The sequence below is a fragment of the Haliaeetus leucocephalus genome, unplaced genomic scaffold (assembly GCF_000737465.1).
Source record: "Haliaeetus leucocephalus isolate CR32 unplaced genomic scaffold, Haliaeetus_leucocephalus-4.0 Scaffold183, whole genome shotgun sequence".
Taxonomy (NCBI): domain Eukaryota; kingdom Metazoa; phylum Chordata; class Aves; order Accipitriformes; family Accipitridae; genus Haliaeetus; species Haliaeetus leucocephalus.
In genome coordinates this window covers 771399-796625 of record NW_010972619.1, presented here as the reverse complement: position 1 = coordinate 796625, position 25227 = coordinate 771399, and the positions used below count along the sequence as shown (strand labels likewise).

Here is a 25227-nt window from a genome sequence, read left to right as displayed (position 1 = left end):
TCTCTTTGATCTCAGCCCAGTGCGTTTTCTCTGTAGCTTTGATTTGTTAAAGCGTGTAGTGCTTTATCGTGTGCTTAATTTTAAGCACAGTGAGAGTGCTTATGTGCTCAAGCTTGTTCACAGATGTGTTTCTGTCTCGGGACTGGTGTGTGAATGAGGAGCCAGGGATTGTGGCTTAATTCTAGCAAGGGATCTAGCTGGGTTTTCATTCTGAGGAATTATTTTTTAAAGACATTACTTTTTCTGCATAATTAATTTATGGCGCAGTACGATAAAAACATTATTTAGATTTCAAATGCAAGTAGCCTAAAATGAGGAAATGCCAGAGTTAAGGATGCCTGCACAACACCAACCTACCACAATGTGGGTGTGAATTATGACAGTCTTTAATTACATGACCACATACCAACTGTTTTTTTCCAAAGAACTGTTGCTTTTCACAGTGTTGAAGATGGATGTGCTCTGGAGTGTGTAGTTAAGAAAGCTCTTGTCTGTCAAAGCTTTGCCGCACTTGTTACCGTAACCGGAGGGTATAGAGGGAACCAAGGAGTGTATTGCGGGAGAAAAGGAAATACTGCATTCCTACAAAAACCTGACTTCTATTCTTTTTTCCTCCATAGAGGTCTCATACAGACGCAGCTGTCTTGAAGCTAAGCACACTCAGAGCAATTGTTCAGAGTTTCAATTAAATTATTTCTGAAAGGAAAAGGTGATGGGACTTGTAGAATAGAGAAAGGTTAGTGTCAGGGGAGAGGGACTGGCGAAGGAGAGCCGTGATGAGGGAATCCTCTTTTGGAGGAAAGAGCCAGGTAAGTAGTTTGTAGCCTGTGGAACATGATCAGTGGATAGAGGAGGAGGTTTGAATGGCACAAAATCCCTCCTTCTGCTGCATTACCTGCGATGTGCTTCTCTGCCTAAAATGTTTCATCATTTTTCCCACCATCCTGGTTGGGATAGTTTAATAAAAGATACTTAACTACAAACCTAGGGCAACATAGCTATAACAGTACCACTTGTGTGGTCAAGCTGAATGCTTTAAAAAAATAAAAAGTAAACCCCAAGATCCTGAGATCTCAAGGTGTGTGCCTCATGGTAGTGGAAATGTCTTGTCTCCCTCTGGGTTTCAGTTTCCCATCTGAAAAATAGAGATAATGCTACCTGATACACTTGCTTTCTCATCTCATGGCTTCTAGTCTCAGTACCATTGTGTGTTTCGGTGCATCACCCTCTATTTTGAAGGTGGTGATGCTGGGGAAGGAGGTATTTTGCAGAATAGTAGCTGTTCTTCATCTGATTTTGTTCCTCACAGAAAACTCCAAATGAACGTACTGGCTGTATTTTCAAGATAAATTATCTTACTTTATACTTTTTTTATCCTAATAGTGGTCCCAACACCACTCCCATTCTTGTATCCTCAAGGCAGGAGTGCTGAAAGCTCAGCATGCTGCACAGGGCAGTGCTGGTGGTGCACTGTGGGTGGCGTGAGCCCTAAGTCAGGTGTTAGCCAAGCTATAGATGTGTTCAGCCTGGAGGTTCCTCCTCTGCATGGGCTTGGGAGGTGGAAGAGGTCTGGAGCAGCTCTTTTTGTCTAAAGATCAGTTTAACCAAAGGAGAGGCTTTAAATCAGGATGTTGTAGTCCCAAGTTCCTCTGAGAGCTGAGCTCTCCCAGGAGAATCCAGTATTGGTTCCTGAGATAGGAAGGTGCTGAGCGTCGGTGCTGGTTGTCTCACTTGTAGGTTGAAATTTGTTTTGAATGCTCCTGTCTCACTTCTGCTACTGCCTCTAGAATTACAGTTAACATAGCCCTGTAATTACTGTGCCACAGATAAAGTTGTTATTTGTTACACTGTATTTTATGTTGTGTTTCTCCATTGTTTTAAATTAAATATTTTTATAAGACCAAAAAAACCCAAACCCCGCAGATGTAAGCTTTGAAGAGAATTGCATGTTTTCAGGATCTTTGGCAATGCGTTTAGTTTGGTTGGTTCTAAATTTCCATCATCTCCTTGTGCCAGCTTACTGCAGGTGTGCTGTATTCACAGCATACTGTAGATGCTTTACATGATGTAAAAACTTTGTAAATGCAACAGCTAAGAATGTGAAGTATTTTTTCAGGGATAATGTACTTCTAAAAAAGAAAATCCAATAGGGTAGTTCATTTAAGCCTCTTAAAACTGTTGCAAAAACTGATTTCCTCATTTGTATTCCTTTTTTTAATTTGTTGGATTTGGAGATGGATAATTGCTCTAGCAGCATAAGAATATGTATAATTCCCAAATACTTTACCATATTACCTCTTCAGCAAGTCTGTTGTACTCTATCATCCTTTGTCCCACAAATTCCCTTTGCTCTATAGTGAATCCCACAATCCCACAGTACTGAAAGGGGGGAGACTTTTTTTTTTTTATGAATAGCAGCTTGTTTTAATCTTTTAAGTTCAAATTCTCTTCTGTCCAAAACATGTTCTTACTGAGGCTTGGACAGTTTGAAAAAACTGATGAGCAATTTACTTTTAATTTTTGTCTTACTAAGTCTGATTATTGTTTTAATTATCCATTGTTATTGTTTGTGACCTTCCACTAGAATTGTTCAGTATGAGTTTAAAAAGATTCCTGCTTTTATGTGAAGAGGGTGTGACTGTGAGGAAATGTTTGTTCAGTTGGGTGGAACAACTTATCTTTCTTGTGCTTTCTTTGTGGGACATTCGTCTTCAGCTGAATGCTGCAGAATCACTTATTGAATTATCACCTCCAAAAAGAAAATGGTATTTTAGATTTAGCAGATTGAATTGTCTGTTGCCCTAAAACATCCAGGTGATCTGTTTACTGGGGTGAGATGCTTGAAGGTCACACAGATGCTGTGTAGCCAACTTTTAGCATATAGGAAAGAAGGAAGAAGTTGGAGGGAAGGGACTGGGCAAACCTAAACTCCAGAGAAGCTGCCCTCTGCAATCAAAATCTTTTACATTTGGATGGTGCAATGTAGCCACTTGGCAGTAACTGAATGTGCTTTAATGAATAAAGTATTAAAATTGTCACTCCATAATTTGTAGTTGGTGCATTTCTGTTTTGTATCTTGAGGAGTTAAAATTCTTGCGTGGTGGAGTCAGGGTTTTGATGTAATGTTGGAAAGCAAACGCTGCCAGTTTGGAGTCCATGACTTTAGTAATTGGCGATCCTACTGCATTATCCATAACAAATGGACGGTTAAATGCTTTATGTTTATAGAACTAATTTCCTAATTTAAATGCCTATTTAAAAGCTCTGGTTTAGTATTTCATTTCTCAGTGACCCTATTGTATTGAGGGATTGAATTTCAGATCAGAGTCTTTCTAGATGTAACACAGTATGTTTTAGGAGCACAGTACCATCTGAACTATACTGAATATGAAAGGCAGCAGTGAAAAACACTCTTGGTTGCATACAAATTATGTGAAGTACACTAGAGATTAGAAAATGTTAAGTGTATGGCTGAGTAATAATTATTCTGGAAAGCTTTATAGATGTGAAGCTTAACCATCATGCTACAGACCTGTGTATTACTAATAAAATTATTTTCGAAGTGGTCACTTAGTCTAATGCTGATGTTTAGTGGGTACACTTTTAAAAGTGTCTAATATATGAGGTTGAACTTACAGCTTTTTCAGTAAGGAGAACTATATAGATATATATTTTTTATGATCTATGGACCTTTATATTTAGTTTCTCAATTGTAAGTGCCATTCAGTCTTTAAAAATGAGTTGCAAACAGTTTTCTGTTTTACATCCGTGCAGGGTTTTTCAGTGATTTGTTTGGGGCAGGGAAGAAGCAAAATAACCAGAGGGTTGACTTTTTTTTTAATAAAGATTTAAGTGCAATTACTTGATATACAGATTAGACATTTATCATTTATGTAGTAGTGACCAGTAAAAAAAAAAAATATATATTTGAACAAAACAACTTAAAAGCAGTGAATCTGTAAACTACAGAAACTAGTGTATTGTTTTTGACCATGCAGGTTTGGGAACAGGTTTATGTTCCAGCTTCTTAAAACCAACACCTCTTGTTTTAATCAGTAGCATGCTTGTTGAAAATAAACTGAACCTCCTGGGGGGGAAACAAATGAATAATGTCCCACTTTTTATTAGAATCTCATTAGTTTTGCAGTTATGGGGTATAAATCAAAAAACATAAGCAAAAACAGCAGTTCCCAAAACATAGTGCTGTTTAGATTCCCACTAATGGATGTCTGGCTCCTTATACTTTGTGTCAGTCTGTGATTGGAATTCAGCAGGGTACCCTGAGGTTTTTAGGCTTGGTCTGGCTGGTGTAGATAGCATGAGAAAAATACATCTGTTAATGTATGCACTTGAAAGTAATTTCTGATTCACATGGATGTGAATAGGTGGGAAGTCTGCTCACCAGTGCATTCTTGGGGGTTTGCATACACAGCATATTTGAGCACGTTTAACTCGGCCTGAAGAAGATGCATTTTTAAGGAATTTCTGCCATGATTGTGAAAAACTTGTTTGTTGTTTGGGTTTTTTTTTTTAAAGGCTTAATTGAAACTTTTTGTCTTAGATGTGTTTTGCAATGCAGCGATTTTAATTTTAGTGAAATACGGACATTGTGAAACTACAGAGATCTGAAAATGGGCATGAAAAGAAAGGAAACTTAAAATGTGTTTCCTTCACACACAGTTTTTGCAAGCTTATGTTAAATCAGATAGTTGCAAAAGCAGAATGTGATGGTTCATGACTTAAGCAGCTAATAAAACTTTCAGAGGTCAAGATGGGGAGGTGCACTTCTTTCCGCATAGTAGCTTTAGTGGTCTTGGGGGGAAAAAATCTCCCGCTGTAATAGAAGGATTGGTTTTATTTCCAAAGCTGACTGTGGTGCTGTGATCTCTAGTTGAGGCCTCGTGAACATAAGCTCTTCTTCGTCCTGTCCCACCATTGCGGCTCTCGGTGTCCATTTTGTCTTGGATCAATGGACTTTTCTGTCACAGAATCCCAAAGGAGAGGAGCGGGGTACAATCTGGGGTCCATCAGCACAACCGCATTTACTGTGAGTACAGTAATAAGAGTAAGGCAGTGTAGGGAGCAAGTAATAGGGAGAAAGTTAGGTGATACAGTCAAATCACTATTACTAATGTCATGGAATCAGAGAGCGCCTTGCTTTGATGTCCTTATGTGCAGAGTGCCATGCCAGCTAGGCCTGGAAACGGTACAGCCCTCATCACACCACGGGGAGCCAGGGCATAAGCCCTGTTCGATCTTACACTGTTTCCATTGCGAGTCTGAGTGTCTATGCGCTGCCCTCCCGGGGAAGGGTGGCTCAGGGGCATGAGAAGAGTCCTGCCAGGCTGTTGCTGTGCCAGATGTGAGGTGACCCCCTGCCAGACCACTGTCCCTGCGCTGCTCCTCTGTGCTCTGGGTTTGGGTAGCTCAGGGGCTGGGTGCAGCACCGCTTGCAGCCGCAAATCACCTTGGATCCCAAGAAGCCCTTCTGCGGGCGGTCACAGCTCCCAGGTCCAGCACAGGTCTGGCAGGGCTGTGATGGCCAGCTGCTCTGCAGAGCCGCCTTCCTGTCTCTGCAGCCCACGTCAGCCTTTTCCATCACCTGGCATGGGCGAGACCCCTTCCAAAATTCCAAACCCAGGAACGGGCTGTGCTTTCAAACAGGTAAAACACAACCCCGCACAGAAACAAATGAGTTGAGGAGGAAGGTGATGGCCTTGTGATGGGATAAGGAGTGAAGGAGATGAAAGCGTTCTCCTTGGACTGGTGCTGTAACTATGGCCTACTTGTCTGTAGGTCTTGTCTGTAAGTACTTGTCTTGTACTTAGCTGAGAAAATGCCTGTTTGTTGGTTGCAGTTTGTTTATATAAACATAAGACCCACGCAGGCTGCTGTTACCTGGGGAGCCTTTTCATATTAAGGCCTTTAGGACAAAGCTGGACTCGTTTGCCTTTTTGTGGTTGTGTCTGCTTAACCACATGGCTTTTATTATAAATATAGTAGATAATGTATATAGCAGTTCAACGAAAGGAAAATGTTTCTAGTTCAACTAAACTCTATGGAAAATTAATTCCCCTTTTTGGTATTACAACAAAAAGACTACCTGCTTGCATTTACATAATACTAAGCATGTGTAATTTTAAAAAGGGTACCTTCTTTCATACAAAAAATGAACTTGCTGGGCTCAAACAGATTTAATAGCTGAGATTGGAGGGCGCATGCAAGTCTGTTCAAAATCTGCTGTAATTTGACATGAATTTTGATTTCCTGCCAACCTGAAAATGTAGGTCAGGAAAAACAGGTACTTGTTTCTACAACAACTGTTTGATTGCTGTGGTGTAACTTGCAGAAGTGTTCTGCTTTTTTTGAAGAAGATTTGCATTGATTTATAAATCTTTAAATTTAGAAAGGCAAATGGGTCTTTCACTTTTACCAGAAGTGCTTCATTCTTTCCACAATATGTGTTTAGAAATCTGAATACTCTTTTACTTAGAGAGTAGGGGAGAAAGAAAGTGAAATGCTTGCCAGTTTGCAATGTTTTACATTTTTTAGAGCAGTGCAGGCTGCACTAACAAGCATTTTGAACCCTTCCCTCCAGAGTGCCCTGGGATGCCATGTGGCCTCATTAACTTGGCTACTCCAGGAACAGATTGAAAGCTGCTATTTTTATGGATATTGTTTAAAACTTGGCTGCAGTGATGAGGTGGGGAGGGAACACCAGGGAAGGGAAAAAACAAAAAAGGGAGAGAGCAAGAAAAAGCCTTACAGCCAATATTGCTAGTTGTTTTGTTACAGATAGAGAAATTTTTGCAATTTTACTAGGATAGCATAATTTTGGCTTTGATATATTCCGTTTGGGATGTCTTCTTCACACTTGCTGAGTTTAACTTGGATTGAGATGAGGAACTTGTTCAAATTTGAGCATGGCTCTATAAAGTCTCTCTTGGTGGTAGGTTAAAAAGAGAGCAGTTTTGCATTTTTTTTTTTTCCCCCTGCTGTGGTCTAGATGAGGTGCAAAAAGAACAGACTTTGTGTTGTACGTGCTGTCTCCTGGGTTTCGTTCTGTCCTGAGCACAGGACACATCGCTGTTTGTGTCTCCTTTGGAGGAGCTTTAAGCCAATTGACAACTTGTTCAAGGTAGGATTGAGTGAAGCCAGGCAGAGGGACACCAGAATACCCCGAGTCCCTTGGTAGGGTGTGCACACTGCTTAGGTATCTCGCACTCCTGCTTTATTAGCTAGCCTCTGTCAATCTATGATGAAGTGAGGTTGTTTCACTCTCTATGTTAGCCAGGAGCAGAGTTCAAGGTAGTCATTGAATCACTGCCTGAAGTGGGCATTTGAGTATTTTGTGGAGGAGCAGGGGAGGGGATTTCTTCTCAAAGTTGGGCTGTGATGGAGTGGAGTTGTTCAGGAGAAGATAAGAGTTGTCCTGCTTGTGCTAAGCCCTTCGTCCTCTGCTGTTGTCTGCGTGAAATGGTACTGTCAGGTACTGTCTGGGTGGTTATGATGGATACTGAGCTTTCTTTTGATGGCCACTGAAGGGTTTTCACATTTGGGTTTTATTCAACATTCCCTTCCCACTGCCCCCTTCTTCCTCCTCTTCCTCCTCCCCTTTCATACAGAAATACCACATTTCCTCCTTAATCAAACCAGTAGATACGTATGAATCTCCTGATACCAAATGAAACGGTGGTTGTCACCAGTTACGTTTGGTGAAGACATGTGTGGCCATTGCCACCAGAGCTCCCTGGAGGACTGGCTGACTGTCCCAGCCTGTGTCCCCAGGGCTCGGGGAGCGACACCTGGGATGGGAGCAAGGACTGCCCACCCAGCCTGCTCTCCCCTTCTCTCCTGGGAATGACAGTTCTGCAAAATCTGCATGTTTTAAAGTGATCTATTTTGATTTCAGGCTACTGCATTTGAATTTGAAATTTCAAATACTGGGTAGTCTGAATTTCCTGTAGAAAATAAGTCTAGACTGCTGCTGGTGGTATAAGTAGGAAAACAGAAACTTTCATGAAGGAGAGCTGTGACAGGTAGTGGCTTTTGTCATGATTAGTTTTCCGTGCAGCTCGGCTTGACAGGGGTGACCGGAGCACTTTCACCGAAGACTGCTGAGGGGGAGACCCCCCCCCTTGTGTCAGGAATACAGCAAGGGGACATACCAGCAAACCTTTGGATTTTGCATGCTACAGAAACACTGTCCTTGTTTCACATGAGAAAATAGTTGCCCTCTCTGATTCCTGTTAATTGTGGCATGTCCACACACGGAGTTACTCTGAGATGAGCTGCTCCCTTGGGTACCTGGGGCTGGAGATCATCTTTGAAAGTGTGATTTCTAAGTCTTTAACAATTGATTAACAGCTTTTGCTGCTGTAACTGTGCAGATGTAGAGCAAGCCTGATGCCATCTGATCAAAGCTTTATCGTTTGCAAGCTCTTTCTTCCCTGGTACTGAAGTCAATAGAGGGTCCTAGGAATGCTTTCATTTTAGCATCTTTTGCCATTTGTAGATCAATACAGTTTTAATTGTCCATTCTATCCAGGAATCGCTTCTTTTGCCCTCCTAATTGTTTGCTCAGCCCTTCAGAGGCCTGGGGACTCTTTAATGGCATGGTATCAGATTGATTGTTGGTGTATCTGAGGCGTTATTGTCTTAAGCTTGGCTTCTGATGCTGCGTGCAGCAGCAGAGCGCTGCGAACAGAGAAGAATGACAGATGAGCGGAGGCTTCCTGGAGAGCAGGCAGCGCATCCCCCAGCTGTTTAGAAGAATTGAGGGAGGAAAAAAGGAGAAAGGCAGATTATCCCATTATGTTTACAGGGCATCGGTCACACAAACAATGACTGTCCTCTTTGACAAGAGGATTGTTTAATTAGTTAAGGGTTTGATAAAGAGATGACTAAACATACAGTGCTCTGAAGGCATCTGCCTTTTAGTACATCAGGCACGTCCTCCATGCTAGTACTGTGCTTTTCCTTTTTCCTGAGGAACGCTGGGGGTCTCCAGAGCTCTGCTCCAAGTCTCAGAGCTGGTTACTTTGAGCATATCAAATTGAGTTTCTGTTATCTGAGAAACAAAATTATAATTTAGCTGCCCGTGAACTAGTTCCGAGCATTCAGAAAGAGTGAGGCAATGTAGGTTACACTTGGAAAGTTATATTTTTTATGTATGTATTCTGATATCATCAGTCCTCTTATTTTGTAGCTTTTCCCTTGCTCCTTTTTTCTTATTTTGAATCTGTGACAAGCATTGCAAGGTTAAATTCCCTCCCACAGACTCTGAACTGGACCAGAATGAGAATCTGGAATTATTAATTATGCATAGGTAAGTGGGTGTGAAACAGTGGAATTCAAAATGCATGTTGCAGTGGCCATAAGTACAGTATTACACTGGCTTCCCCTTGCTTCTGAATTTGACCGTAAAATCCAATTTGAAATACAGAAATAATGACTAGAGAGTAGATTTAAGTAGTATATTGAAATGTTGGTGTTAGCATTAATTCTAGTCTGCATATCTTCTCAAAAACAAGGAATATACAGAAATAAAATCAATGTTCAGTACTTCATAAAATGTTCTATCTCAGCCATGAAATAATGCACATTTAACATCCTGCTGCACTGGCAATGGTTTGCTTGTTTTTAAATTGCCATCTGCCTTTGTAAATTGACATATAATTACACACAGCATATTCTGTGTAATAAGAAATAATGTTGTAGCAAACACAACTATTTTTATGGAAGTTACCTAAAATTGTTCTGTTGCTGCATCGCACTGCCAACAGTTAGAAGGCAGTTATTTCTTAGTGTCTAGTATTGTTTTTAAGTTTTGAGCCTCCCGGTATTCTTTTTCTTGGAGGCTTTTCATTCTATGTAGTGTTTGTGGCCACAGAACAAATACTTCTAATCTATCAGAAAGTGCGTGTCATTAGATGTTTAATCACAGCCAGAGATGGTATGTATCAAGCATTTTAAATTCACTGGGGGATTGTGCATCAGGATTAACTGTCCAGCGCTAGGGACAAACTGCCACTGTGTCTTCCAGTTATTGATCTCGCCTTTGCAAGCTTCCTCTTTGTTTGCTGAGTGTGACAAAGTGGGTAGGCTGTGCCATGCGTCAGCGTCCTTCCTCATCCGGGCAGGGGAAGACAATGAATTCAGCATCCCAGGCTGTGAGGAAAACAGCGATAAAGCTGCAAACACTGATTTAAGCATAGGTCAGAAATGCCTTGGTCTCAGATACCGGTGTTTATTTTCTCAGTGTTCCTTTGTTAAAATGGCTGGGCTGTGAGTTTGCCCCAGCTCTCAAGAAAATTAGCTGTTGCTGCCTTTCTTAAGATTAATTAAAGTGTACAAACATAGCTGCAGCCTGGTGCTTCAAAGATCTTATCTGGACACAGACACTGTGCCTCTTGGGGCCTCTTTCTGCTCATTTTTCTTTATCCACCAGCATGGGGCTTGATGCTGTGTGATGCAGAAGGACAGCGAAGAGTTTACAACTGACGCCTGCTGCCTGCAGGTCTCACGGAAGTTTGTGGAGTCCTGTGTTAGTGCCCCACTTGCTAAATTTTTGTTACAGCTTCCTAGGGGGATGCACAGTGTTCTAAAGATGTTTTTCCTCCCAATAAATAGCAAGCAGCCTTCAATTACCATTGATGAACAGCTTTCCTCCTCCTGCTGCACCCACGTGGTGTCTCAGGTTCAGGTCGCTGTTGGCCCAGGTTGTTTCTGTCTTCCTGTTTTCCACAAACTCTTAGGCTAAAGAAGGTGGCAAAAGTACCTTGAAAGAATTTCAGGTCAAGTATCTCATCAGCACAGGATGCCACTTCATGCTTTCATACCAGCGAAGATCAAGTTTCTCTTCAGTAGCAGCTGTGCCAACTTCACCACTCACAGCTTTGATAAAGGGTATTGTTTCAGCATTTGAAGTGATTAATAATTTTTAGGAGGTTGCAATTTTCCATTTTCAGCATGTCGCCTCTGATTTCTTTTTGTGTCCCAGAAGACTTTGAAGAAGCTGAGGGGCATGGTGGGGAATGCTTGTGTGACCAGGCTTACGTCTGTGGAGGGGGGAATGCTGCAGTTCTTCCTAAAGTGCTTTGTGTCCATCCAGCCCTATTTGAGAACAAAGTTAGTGGCTTCCTTAGCTTGCAGCATGTCATTCTCATTGGGGTGGGAAAATACCACTTCCCAGGGAGGTCTGTCTTTCTTTAAGATTCACAGGGATGTGTTTTGAAATGCTACACCTTGGGCAGTCCCCCTGCTTCTGCCTGTTGCAGCAGTGCTCTATTCTATTTGTAGAGTTTCTTGGTTTTTAACCAAATAATGTTTTCCTTAACCACTGTCAGGCTGTGAGAAATTTCCTCTCTGATAATGAGTTTAAATATAAACTTTCCTGCACCTTATTTCCATTTTTAGCCTGATTGCAGTCCCTCTTCAGGTATTTCAACAGCCCACAGTTACACACAACTTTAAGAAACTGGACTGCATTTCTGCAAGGGATGCAGTCGATTCATCACTGAATTCAAAGATAACCTCAAACAAGACAAGGAACACACGGGACAGCTACAAGCAGCAGTGTTGCGTGTCTTTTTAGCTAGCACCTTTCTTGTTTAGCAAGACCCTTGCCCATTTTCTGTGGTCTCGCCTCACTGAAACACCCTGCAGGGAAAGCTGTGCTTACAGCTTACTACCTTGCTCTGCGCTGCACCGACTGCATAGAAACTAGACAAAAGAGACATTGCTCTGCTGCTCAGATAATGAACACGAGCAGTTAATATTTGTGTGCATTTCTAGTTTCCCATAGCACTGTAACAGCAGCACTCAAAGCTGGAGCAAGCTGTTTTGGTGCCTGGGTTGTTGCCTTGTTTTGAATTCAAATGTTGCTGCTGCAGACCTGTGGCTGTGATGGCAGCAGCTGGGTTATGTGTATCTGCCCTCATTTGTTTTCTGTAAAACCTGACCTGTCGAAGTCCAGAAGTTAGTACCTGCAGGGAGGCTGAGATGTCTTGTGCTGAGAAGGGGACTGAGGGCCTTTTTTTTCTTTGAGCTAATGCATGCTCACTGCTGAGCACCTTTCTTAAGACAGCTTGCAGGAAAAATAAAGCCAGGATAAATAGTTAAATAATACCACTGCCTAGCCTCCCAGTATGGAGGACCATTAAGGCAGAGAAGTCAAGGAAGGGATGATATTTAGGACCATTCTTACAAACTTCTAATGAAGTTTTAAACTTTAAAGAAAGCGTGCGGCTATGGAAAGGGATGCAATGTAAGCAATGAAGAGGCAAGCAGATGCAGCAGAGCACCCTTCTGCTGTGGCTGTCAGCCAAAGCAGCCAACACTTCTGTTATCATGCATCCTTTGGATGATGCACAATGCTGGTCCCGTACAGCATGCAACCTCTTTGGGGTTTAAGAAGGAACCTAAGGAGCTGATCTCTCTTGCAGCTGACATGCATCAGTTCTGCTGATAAGAGCATGTAGTATCCTGATCTTTTTACTGACCACCATAAGCAGGTATCCCACAGCATCACCTCCACGATGCCTGCAAGCAGTATGGCAGTGGTGCTCACTGAATTAGTGATACCAAGGGAGAAGTCATGGTTCCCTTTTAGTTCGCTTTTCAGCCCCTGCAGTTTCTGGTAGGCATCTGCAAACTTGCAGATTGGAGAGCTTTGCGGGAGAGCACTGCAGGGTGAGATCTCTCTCCAGTGGTTACTTTGATCAAGTGTGGACTTGTATGTGCATAATGCTTAATAAGAGAGGTACTTTATGACACTGTGGCAAAGCAGTGCAGATGCACACTATCTTGATGTAGCTAACTTGCTGCCCTGTGAACAAGTGAATAAGATTATAGCATCCCAGAGCAGACATGGCATTTCATGTTGAAATGAAAAGGGAAAGAATCCCAATCTTTCCAGTGGTTGCCCACAGCTTTGCTGTTTCACTTTGAATTTGTTGCCAGTTGTTCAGATGCCAAATCATTTGGCAGACATAAATCAGATATTCCTGCCCATGCCTAAAGGAGAATAATATGTTGGTTCTAACATTTGTATTATTTTATGGGTCGATTCATCATTACTTAAAGGTCTTTCAAAAGGTGGTTAAAACTATGCATAAAGTGTATTACTTACTGAAAAATTAGACCATGATTATTGCAACTATAACTGCAACTAGTAAATCATACTGAGAAAAACACATGCCTTTCAGGTTAATAATACTGTTTATGAATGCATAACAGTCCAAAAGCTGGCTAATACACCATTTTTCTCAACTTCTTCTGAAGATAATGGTAGACACTTCTGTAACTATTGAGATCTCCTGATCCAACCAGACAGCTTCACAGTGACTGTGCATGATGCTGCTCAAAATGCTTCTGAAAATTAATCTGAGCCTTTGAACTTGGGTACTCTCTTCCCCTGAGATGGTCTGACCCATTTATTGGGTGGTGATGCAGGATGAGGCTGGAAGGTAAAGCTCTTGCTTGTTTATCATAATAAGAACCAAAGGGCAATGAGGACGTTATTGAAGGCCCATCCTCCAGTCATATGGAAAAACCTGGCTCAGTACCCAGGAGTTTCAGGAGTGGTTTCTCGGTGCCAGCCGTCCAGGAGTGCTGTGAGGAGAACAGAACTCCAGCTTCAAAACTCTCCTTGTTTTGTACAATATCACCTCCCACAAACTTGATTACAAACCGATGTCCCATGTGAAAGCCATTTATGCCACCAAAGATGACCTTGTTAATCACACTGATGGCTTAATCGCTGCATTCAAAACCTGCTTTCTGAGGAAGACCTTCTCTAAGCTTATTCAGCAGATAAAGGGTGAGGAAGAACTCTCCCAGAAGGAGTTTTGAAAGCAATTTATTATCAGGCATGGTGTAGATAACACTGATATGGCTTGGGAAGAGACCAAAATTTAGCACACAGTGTGTGGTGAATAATGTGACTTCAATTTTTTTCTGACTTTGTGGGATTTGACATTATCCCTGCACTCCAGGAGGATGTTGTGTCTCGTGCTGTGGGTACAAGCATGAGGAAATCTCCAAGGAGAACGTGGTGGAGTTGTTGGCTTCATGCTCTCAAAGCTTGACAAAGGCTTAAATTGACTTTGATGAGCAGCCTTAGTTGACCTTGAAGTCATCCGGTGATGACAGTGAAAATGAAACTTCTTCAGAAAGAAACAGTGAGAGCCCTTATCCTGAAGGATTGATGTGGGGGTGTCAGTCCCTTAGGTGCCAACAGGTGAGATTGTTCAGGACAGAGGTCTTCTCAGAGAGTGGGCAAACAAGGCCACCAGTACATTGTAAGATTTGATCTTGTGTTATGAAGAGATCTACTGGTCAAAGTCTCAAGCCCGTAATTTATCATCCCTTAATTTTTATTTCAAGTAGTAGTCAGGGTCTTCAGCCACAGCAAAGCCAATGTCTCCTCTGGCTTTTCAGTCGGTACTAGATGTTGGCAGTTGATCTCTGATTGCTGCAGCTCCTGCCCCACCATCCTTCATGTTATCCAGTGTTCCTCCCTCCTTGCTGCCTTCTGTCGCAGCATTTAACAAAGAGGATATTCCCTGAAGGAGATGGGAGGATCCATAGGTAATGATGTGGGTAAGAGACAAACAGGAATAAGAGGCAAAACTTACTAAAACAGGTAGCTTCTTGTTGTTGATAAGGTGTATCAGATCATGGTGAGAAAGAACTGTGAAGAAAGTCTAGGTCAAGCCTGGTAAGATAACCTGGAAATTAAAATGCCAATAGTTTGTGGGACTTCTGAATTCTGAAAATGTTTACAAGGTGTAATAGCAGTGCCTTTGGGAAACAGAAAAGGAGCTCGCCCATAAACTTGAGTGGTTTTGCCTGAAACCTGTGCAAGGTGCAGACCTGCTAGCTTCGCTCCTGGTGTGGGCAGCCTGTTAGTAACTGCAGTCGAGGATGGAAGATGAGGAGCTGCAGACAGTTGGGATCTGAGGGATTTGCTAACAGCAGGGATAACAGAGGAAATGTTGATTTCAGAGGAAATCCTTGGATTATTCTTCTTTGATTCTATCAGTGTTTAGACATGGTCTGGAGTGAAAGTAATCGAGAAATCAACAAGGCAGAGTTTCAGCTCTTTTGTGTGAATAGAAAGGGAGATTAGCAAGGGAAGCGGATCAAAATGAAGAAAATTTACTGGATTGCTGAAATTACTCATCCATCCTGTAAAAGTTTTCTGTTTAGTGTTGCGTCTATAGCTAGAGCTATTCAAGCAAAGCCCTCAGGAGAAGGAAAGCTTCAACACTTTTTATTTAAACAGAACAAAACAAAAGGTTATTTTTTCAAAGACAAACTTTCCTCCCTCCCTCCTTCCCTCCTCCTGTAAATGCCATGATTCTTAAAATGGTATCTGTTTTGTCTGGGAGTTTGCTCGAGCATCTGTCAGTCAGGAAGTGATTGTTTTTACTGCACTTTTACTAACATAATTGCAGTTCCAAAACTTTGTAGTGTACATGTGGCTGAAGAGCCCCTCTTGGTGATCCCTTAGGAGCAACCCCCAGAGTGAAGTATATTCGGCCAGAGGTAGGAGTTCAGATCATGTTCCTACATGCATTGATGATCTGTGGTGTTAGTGCTCTGACTCACATCTGCTAGCCAAACAGCTGCAATAATTTAGGAGATGACTGTCGCCCACTGTTTATTAGTGCTGCAGAAGGAATGTGTCCTTGTATCTCAGTTTCTCTAGCTCAGAGCCCAGCAGTTTTGCACAACTACTTTCACCCACTGTTCACATTAACATGACAAAATCGAGAGCTGAGGCATCGGGCATGCAGACTTTCAGCCAGCTGTGCTGTCCAGGCAGCATCTCCTGGCACAGCAAGGTGGGACAAACAGCTGGCAAGAGCATTGTCTTCAGCTGCCAAAGTTTGTCCAGAAAAGCCTTTTAGAAGTGTCAGACTCTGGAGGATGGTTAATGCATTCAAAAAAAGGAAAATGAATAGGTTTATGCAAGATGATAAAGTTTTCCTTAGCAATTCAGGAGAAAACATTCAAATGCTCTCTGTCACAGAGCACTGGACAGATGTTAATAATGCTGGGTTCATTGCTTAACACTGGTGCCTAATCTTGAAATCAAAATGCTGGGAAGCAGTCGAAGTGCCTGAAGAAGTCAAAATGAAACAGCCCTGGTTCTGTTTTGGGAAGTAACGAAGTCACATACTGAGTCCCCAGTGGTGGTGTGCCTACAGTGTTAACACAAAACTATTCTAGGACTGGAAAAAAGAAAGCAAAGTAAGTTATTAGTTTGTTTTGTTGGGGGTTTTTTTTGGTGGTTTTTTTTTTTTTTTTTTTTTTTTTGAGAGGGAGATCAAGAAATACTGAATTGTCAGCATTTAAAGTAACTACTCTGTATCTCCTACTAAAAAGGATTTATGTGTTACTATTACAAGCATTTTGATTATTTAGTACCTGGGCTTTTTAAAGTTTTAAAATTTTTTTTATATTACAGTGGTTTTCAGTAGTGGCCAACAAATTGGAATTAAATTTATAAAGTGTGTTCACCCTGACCTGTTTTTCTATTTGCTGAGAACTTTTTTTTACACTTTGATTCTGGTTGAAATTCTGCATTGCATATTTCCAAAGTGTCCTTAGGTTTTTTTTAAGGTGCTGGTTTGGAGGTGGAATGATCCTTTGGGATTCTTTCTACTGAAGTGGAGATCCTTTGGTAGGTTAAGTACAACCTGCATGGGTTTGAAATAGCATTTAGAAAGTATCGATATAAGTGTCTATTCAGCCTGCAAGCTGTCTTATGGTTTACGCAGCGTATGCTAACTGTCAAGCAGGGCTTGTTCTCCTGGCCTTTCTTCACACAAATAAAGAAAAAACAAGAAGCAGAAAAATGCAGACAATAACAAGGCTGAAAATCAATCTCTAAGGCTAACAGATCTCAGAAGATAAGGTTTCTGTTTCATTGTTGCCTTTACACAGAATATTCTCTGTTCTTGGTGTTCGTTGTTCACAGGAACCTTCAAGTGCAACACAGCAGGGTCAGGATGTGTCGTGTTAGTGATTCAGTTACGCAAAACCCCTTCGATTCTGGTGTCTCCTGACTGCAGAGAGTTTGAGTGTCACTGATCGTGTTCAAACATCTCAGTGTACCTTTGTGTGAGACACCATGTGTTGAACACGTTACAGGACTGGTGCTGAGTACGTGACAAAGGTTTGTGTGATCACATCTTCCCTTTACTTCATCGGTGCCAGGTTGCACTGGTGGAGGTGGGTGGCACAAAGCCCCCATGCCAGGAAGCTGCCGCTCCTCCTCCTCCGCCACGTGATCCTCCTGCCCAGCTCAGGGACATGGAGGGGTCACAATGCTACAGATACTGTGTGACAAGCGTGGCGTGAAGACTGTTGAGGGTATCGTGCATCAAAAGCATGGGACTGGAAGGGTTCGGATGGTTCCCTTCCAGGGATAATACCCTCAGATATCTGGCTGATATCTGAGCCAGAACACTGTGGTTTGGATTATTGCGCTTTTCATTCTCCAAATTAGCATTGGAGTTTAGGTCACCTCCCTGGCACATAACCTCTTTGGAAAGAAGGAAGAGGATAGATGCTGCATGCGAGGTGCTGGGGGGATTTGGTAGGTGGAAAGGATGATAAATACAAGGGGGTTTAAGGTAACACCAGAGGTAGGAGAGTAGGGTGCCTTCCTTTACACAGTGTGCTCAGTTACTGGAGCAAACCAAGGGGAAGAAGGGCCATCTGTGACTAGTATAATTTTACAGAAATATCTGGCCAAACAAATAAAAGATAAGAAATTTTAAGTTATGAACTGTTCATCTAGAAAAGGAGATGTGGATTACATTAGCAGGGTATGGCCCTTCCAGCCTGGAGCTCCTGTGCGTTCCTGGGCACTGCAGGGCTGGGACAGGTCGGTGGTGGTTTGTCAGCAGAGGGTGCCAGAGACCGGCAAACTAACTTGCTCCCTTTCAGCCTCCAAAGGGAAAAGCAAGTGTGAACCACACCACCTTGTGTGCTGGAGCCAGCATCCTTCCATGGGGCTGGAGCACAGTGAGAGAACCACCTCCAACACCGAGAAACACCCTCGCAGCCTTGCCCTGAGTTTCAGCAGTGACTTTGGTTGTGCTGGTTGTTTCCAGGGTGAGTTTTCCAAGAGACTGGAGGTGATTGATGTGTAAGAAGAGCAAGATGAGCAGAGAGAGCTTGGTCTGCGGAGTGGTACCCATATGCATTGCTGGCAGAATGGAAGGACTTCACACATACTTTGAGATCAGCAGCCGTAGTCCCATGCTTGGATGTGTAGGCAGAAGTTTATATCTGTGCATGCTGTCAGCCAGCAGGAGCCTCTTGGTGGGAGTGCAGGTGATGAGGGATGTTGTTCTGGGAGCCTTTCAGAAGATGCTCAGAGCCAGCAGTGTGGAGACAGAGGAAGCCACTGCCAGGCTTTTTTTTGTCTTGGTGCAGTGAGCCTCCTCTTAGATACTCTTGCAATTAGCTTCCGGGAAGCCTGATAGCAAGGGTTGCAGGGATACTCAGGAATCATGTAAAGTATTTATTTCATCCTACCTATCCATGACTCTTCAGATCTACAAGAAAAAAGAGCAAATGTTATTCTTACCAAATGCCCTGATAGGCAGATACCCTGTGCGTGTGTTTGGGCTGCTTTCCTCTGACTCACACATGCCTTGGGAGTCACAGTGTCTCTCCAACGGGAGAGCTTTGGGACAGAAATCACTGAAGTATCACATTTAAAAGTCTTCCTGGCCTTTCAGAAACTGAAGTCCAAGCTGTGAATTTTTTTCTTTTTTCCCTTCCTTTGGAAAGGAAGACTCATCTCATTTCAAGAAGTTCTGTTAGATTGTCCTTGCCCACCCTCTGGAATAACTGTCCTTGCTGTATTGCTGCAAACTGAATGAAGTAGTGTGTTGCTGCATTAACTTCAGTCGGATTCTGCTGGTAAACTGTTTACCCTGGCTGGAAGGGAAGCGGTGACCAAGCCGTTTGAAGTTGCTGCTTTTATAATGGAGGGTCAACTCTACTGTCAGGAGTAAAACATACAGAAATTAGCTGCTGGCTTGTGATTTGCACAGTCAGCTCTAGGTTATGAAAGGCTGGGTGTGAACTTATTGGTTTCAAATATTGCTCCACCCACATGGTTGGTACCTGCATACGATTGTTTTATTCTTGGTATCCTGTTGATGACAATGATGTTCTGTACATTCTGCATACATGCAGGAAGACATATTCTCTGGTGTACAGGGCTTTCTGCATGGATTCAGGTTTTATTTATGCCCCTGGTGTCACAACAATGTGCTTATTGATATTAGGAACTTGGACAAGAACTTCCATTAAAAATACATTCTTGTCAAGCTGGTGGGTTTCACCATGCTCAGGGGGATAGCCTTGATGGTCCAACAGACTTTGATAGACATCTGTTGATATTTTGTCAGCTGCTTTCTAGTTTTAATGTCAGAACTAATGAGGCAGAGGGTTCACAGTAGAACTGCGTAGCTCTACTGGTTTCTGCTGTATGTGTTCTGGTTTGAGCCTTTAGCGGTTCCAGTGAATCTTATTATGATACTAATGCTATGACATTATTAATAATTCCCATAAATGATCAAAAATCAATAATCATTTAATAAAAATTCCATTAAACTAAAGTGGGGAAAGAGGGATCTCCTTGTTGGAATGAACTCGGATAAAATGAATCAATACAGAAGGTGGCTTTTAGCTGCAGGGTCTTGTCCTGGCCTGTTCCCAGTAACACACTCGAGCTTCTACTGTGCCAATGTTCTGGTGGTGCTGTGCAGCCCTGTCCAGACAGGAGCTCATCAGCCAGCCTGCGGGGTCTCGTGGAGCCCTGCCTGCTTTGGGATGGTGGTGGGGAGGTGAGCTTGCCAGGGGCTCTTTGCAGAGGCACAGTGTTGCTTGCAGGCACTGGCTGTCAGCTTTTGCTGCCTTTTTTTTTTTTTTTTTTTTTTTCTGGTGTCAGTGCTTTTTTTTTCTATATCCTTATCACAGAGAAGTGAAGTTTCTATTTCTGGGTAGTTAAAGATTTGTGTGATAAAGGACTGTAAAAATAGGTGTAACTGCTATTTGCGTTACAGCCTATGGTATGAAGAGGCCTCTTTGTCGTCACTTTTTCCCACTTTGAAATAACATAGGCTACTAAACTTGCTTGTAAGTAGGGTTGGTACATAGGTAATATGTGACATACTGAAGTCTGAAATGCCATCATTCAAGCATGGAGCAGAGATTTTGGGTGGTGTAGCTTAGTTTATGCATTATGAAGAATGAAGTGTTGGGCTTGTGGCTGATGGGAGCCTAAAAGCCAAATCTGGCCCCAGGGCTGCTTAATTGGGTTTAAGTTCAGAATCCAAAGTCTGTAGAAGTCAATGAAGAGACACCCATGGTCTTCAGATGATGCTTTTGTTAGCACTTCCAGGACTACAGCTCCTTTACCCATACTCCTGACTAGTTGGTTTTTTTCCTGCAGAGGGATATCTGGATATCTTTTGCTGTGTGTGCCTGTATGTTCTGTAACAATAAAGCAATAAAAGGCAGGTTGCAAACATGTGAGATAGGCTTAAAAATCACAGCATGGAGAAGACTACAAATAAACATTGCTTCCTAGTATTTGTCGTCTTGTTTCTAAAGGTTTAAGTGACTCTCACTTCACATTTTCAAATCTTTTTCCATAACCAAGCGGAATAGAAACCTGCTTTTTTGTTTTGGTGACATTTTCTGAGAAGAGATATTTTTTTATGCAGTCTCTTCATCCAGCTTCTGGGCTTTAAGGAAGGCACCAGCTGTGGCAGGGCTTGAGATATCGGCACAGGAGTTGATCCCACAGAGGGTCAACAAACTATCAGGAGAGAGATTTACTGTTTTTCTTGGCGAGACTCCGAAGCTGAGGGTTCAGGAGCCTCTTGTTTGCTCCAGCCCTGTGATGGCCCTGCTCGAACTGAAATCTCTCAAAAGGAAACCAGTGGCCTCTAGTTCCCTGTCTGGTGGTGGCTGTGGCCTCAGCTGTTACTGAGGAAGCAGGACCATGAATTTTGTTTACACTGTCAGGTGAAAAAGCCTCCCCATCCATCTGAATGTTACTTCACCTTTGGGGCAGTTATAAACTGCAGGCAGGGGAGGTGTCGGACATTTGCTAGACATTCATCCTTTTTGCTTCAGACCATGTGCATTATTCAGGATGACTGGGTGCAATCATTAGCTCATTTTGCTTCAATATGAAGCTTCTGTGTGGCACTAGTCCCCAAATCAGGAGCTCAACAGTGCCCACACCTGCTCTGGAGAAGAATCAGAAGTCCTTGGAGAAGCAGTTTGGCAGCTCTTTGCAGAAGCCTTTTTCTTTAGCTGTTCCGTGCTGGGTTTCCATATGGGGAATTCTTTGAACCAAAAAGAAGACATCCATAACAGCAATTACCTTCCAGTATGCTGTTATTCACCACTCTAAACTGATCACAACATCCTGCAGGAATGAAGTTGTGGAGTTATATTCTCCCCCTGGACACACTTGATTTTCCTATTAGGTCAGCCCCACTTAGGTCTAAAAAAATAAACTTGATCCTGACTACAAAAATAGCAGGCAAAGAATGAGAGAATAGCCTTTTTAGTGAAGAACAATTGAATTACATTTAATATTAATTCCTAAATTACTCTTGTATGATGTAAAAAGCAAGGCTTGAGGGTTTTTGGATAATATCAAGGTTGAAAGAAGCCTTAAGGAGAAATTGTGACTTTTTTTTTACTGTTCAAAAAAATGGAAGTAATGCCTCAAAGTGTCTTCTGGCAAGAAACTTTCACTTTAGTAAATTATTGGATGTGTCTGATGCCAGTGATGTGAAGAACTACAAAGTGGTGCAGAACAAAATTGAGGCAGGTATTCTGCAGCAAGCAGTGATTCCTGGTGGGGTGAAGAACAGGGAACAGAGTGATGGTTAGCATGATAGTTTCTCTGGAAATCTCAGGCATTACCCCTGGGTAATAAGGTTTGGCTGTCTTTAACTGTCTACATCCCAAATGTAAGGAGTCTTTTAATGTACAGTGTTCAACCATACTGCAGAATCGCAGAACAGTTGAGGTTGGAGGGGACCTCTGGGGATCGCCCACTCCAACCCCATGCTCAGAGCAGGTTGCTCAGCACTGTGTCCAGTCAGGATGGAGACCCTACAACTTCTCTGCACAGCCTGTTCCAATGTTTTGTCACTTGTACAGTAAAAAAAACAAAAACAAACCCCTGGGGTTTTTTCCTAATGTTTAAACATGATTTTCTGTATTTCAGTTCATGCCCATTGCCTCTTGTCCTGTCACTGGACAGCACTGAGAAGAGTCTGGCTCCATCTGACTCTTGTATCCATGTAGATATATTAAGATAAATACAAAAACTGTAGGCAATTAAAGTAACACAGAAAGAATGAGTAGGTAATAGATTCAAAATACCAAACTTCAAAGCGGTGACATTTGATTTTGTTTGATACTAGTACTTTGCCTGACACTTTCTGATGTGTTTGTTGATGTGCTGTGGGACAGCAAAGCCAATACGTTCAACTCTGGGGTAACATAATGCTAGAGGGTGGGATTCAGCTGGTTGGACAGAGATGCCTTCATCTGAGGTGGCCACCGAGACTCTATAGACAACTACCAGAGAGAAATGGCTTAACTCCATAGATCTCTTTTTCAAGTCATCCCTGTTTGGGTGATCTCCCTAGAGATGACTCTCTGTCTCCACTGGTCACATGGGGAGCCCAGATAGTCAGATGAGATGCAGGTGTCTGCGTGTGATAGATAGATCCTGCACAAAGTGCCCTTGGAGGGGCTTTGTGTCTCCAGAGCAGCACCGATACTCCCTGCGTTTGCTTTGAGACGTGCTTCTGCCGTGACTGGGGATCAGTCTTGGAGTTTAATGTACAAACAGGGGAGATGGTCACGAGAAACAGAAGCTTACAGGTGTTCACGTGGGTGCGTGGTGGGATGGCTGCCCTCAGACCAGGCTTCTCTGGGGAGAAGACTGCCTTTCCATGGGGCTGGTGTGTCCAGCAGAGCCGGTGGGGCCCTGCCTGTGTCTGTAGGATGGACCTGGTCCTTTGCTGTCCCGTGGCCCTGTGCACCAGAGGCTGAGCACGTCTCCCTTGGGTCTGCTCTCGAGGCAGCTGGCTGGAGGCAGCTAGCCCTATCGGATGTGCCCATTAAAAGCTGCTCTAGATATATGAACGTGACCCTAGGATGTTGTGATTGAGGGTTTGGTTCCCTGCCCCACAAGAGTCAGTCCTGCTGGAATTTCTATACAATGACATTTAAAGGGAGTGTAAAAGAAATCTTGTCAGAGTTCTGGGAATCAGCCCAAGCGTGTGTTTGTGTCGGTTACTGTGGTGGGGTCTCATGGGACGCAACCTGGAAAGCCATTGCTTGCAAGTGGGGAAATTCTTCTCCTTTGCCCAACTGCTGAGTAGAGCCAAATTCTTCAGAGTCCTGGACCATGAACTTGCCATTTTAGTGGGTTTGTGTCCCCAGACAGATCGTGGATGAATTACAACCCTTTTTGTTTTCTAGGAGACTAATGGGGTAAACTACGCTTAGGCTAAAACATACTTGTTCCACTTCTGGTATCTCCCTCCCTGCCCTGCTTTTTTGGTGGGGGGAGGGAGGGTGGCAAAGACCTTAAAGAAAGTGAAGGCTCTTTGCTAGTACAACATGTTGAGGTTAATTCTGACCCACTAGTCACATACTACAGCTGCTTGCACTTAGCAGCTTGGTGTGAGATGCTACCAAAGGTGACCTTCATGGTGCCTGGTAAGAATATAAACCTTTTGAATTCCCCTCTGAGTGACATACACCTAATGTTAAAGGTGGGATAGATGTTTTCGAAGTTAGGTATCATCTGTTGAAGAGCAGGAGGCTATTACTCTGAGGACATCCGGATGCACTGCTTGTTCTGTGTCATGTCCTGCTCAATGGTGCCTTACTTACACTAACAACAAACAACAATGTACTGATGTATACCTTTAGCCTGTTGTACAGTGACTTAAATCACTTGTTGTTATTGCTAGTCCATTTGTATTTTTCTAAGCATTTGTGTTCCACCAGCACACTCAGAGTGAGTACTCTCGAGGGGGAATTTCCTTCCTGATAAACAATTCTGCAATGTGATTCAGCAGGAAGGATGTGGTGGTTAAGGCACTGGGTTGGGATTTGGGAGACATGGGTTCTGTTCCCAACTCTACCACAGTCAAGATGTGATGAGTGGAAGGGCAAGCAAACAAAGAGGAGGAGCTGTTTAGCTATGGCAAAAACATACTTTCACGTGGACTGTTTGTCCAGTTTAGAGGTTAGATAGGTCTGGGTTTTTGTTTGGTTAATCAAATAAACAGTGTTAGAGACTCCTGTTCGTGCAGTTGAAATCTGAAAGCTAATCTTGACCTATTCCAGGAATTCAGATGTTGTTTTAACTACATGTTGTTTTAAATTGCATGAGTTTTCAGATGCCACTTCTCAATGTTTCTTGGTTGACTTAATTCACCAATTCACCATTTAGTTCTCTGGTCTTCAGGCAATGTACTATGACTTCTATGCTAAGCTGTATATGCACACAGTTTCTGTACTATCATGCTTAGATTCAAAGGCAACAGACCACACAGAAAATATTTCCTTTCTCACATAGGGTGAAGTTCCTACAGTTTGATAGTAACACTACATTTTTTCTTCTTAGAAGCAAGAGCTTGGGCTACCAACTCTGAGCTGTAGAGTTCTAAGCTCAGCACCCTGATTCAGTGCTGCCTTTGGGAAGATGAATCAAGACAGTGACTCAAGTGATCAGCCCACTGGTGAGTTCTCTGCTTGTCCAAGTGTTTGCCTATATTATCCTGTTTGTTCAGCATGATTTGCTTTCCATTTATTTTCCTTAGTGCTATTGGAGGAGAATGCTGAGTCACAAATAGAGCAAAACCTGTGAATTCAATGCTAAATTGTGTGCCATGAAGGTTATTGGATCTTTGAGGTTTCCTGGTCCACATCTAGATATCAGTGTTCTTAGACTTGTATTCCAGGTGGAAAATTTTTATAGCCATTTTTTTAATAACTCATTCAGGTTTTATTCATAGTTTAGTTTTCTCATTAATTGCTTTTGTAATTGCTTTAGTCTATAAAGTAAAACCTGTAGAAGGTGCACACGCATATCATTTAGATGTATGTCCCATGAAGTGAAGTTTCAGTGTCAGGGTCCTT

At 42.6% G+C, this 25227-nt stretch overlaps 1 protein-coding gene across 1 annotated transcript in view; it reads left to right on the top strand.

Annotated features, from left to right (window-relative positions):
• Nucleotides 1-24725: 24725 nt before the first annotated feature.
• The window catches only part of EXD3 (exonuclease 3'-5' domain containing 3), a 229345-nt gene continuing 228843 nt past the window's right edge, over nucleotides 24726-25227 (top strand). The window contains exon 1 of the mRNA XM_010564648.1: nucleotides 24726-24827. Coding sequence (XP_010562950.1) covers nucleotides 24791-24827 — 37 coding nt within the window. The 5' untranslated portion in view covers nucleotides 24726-24790. The remainder of the gene's footprint in view (nucleotides 24828-25227) is intronic.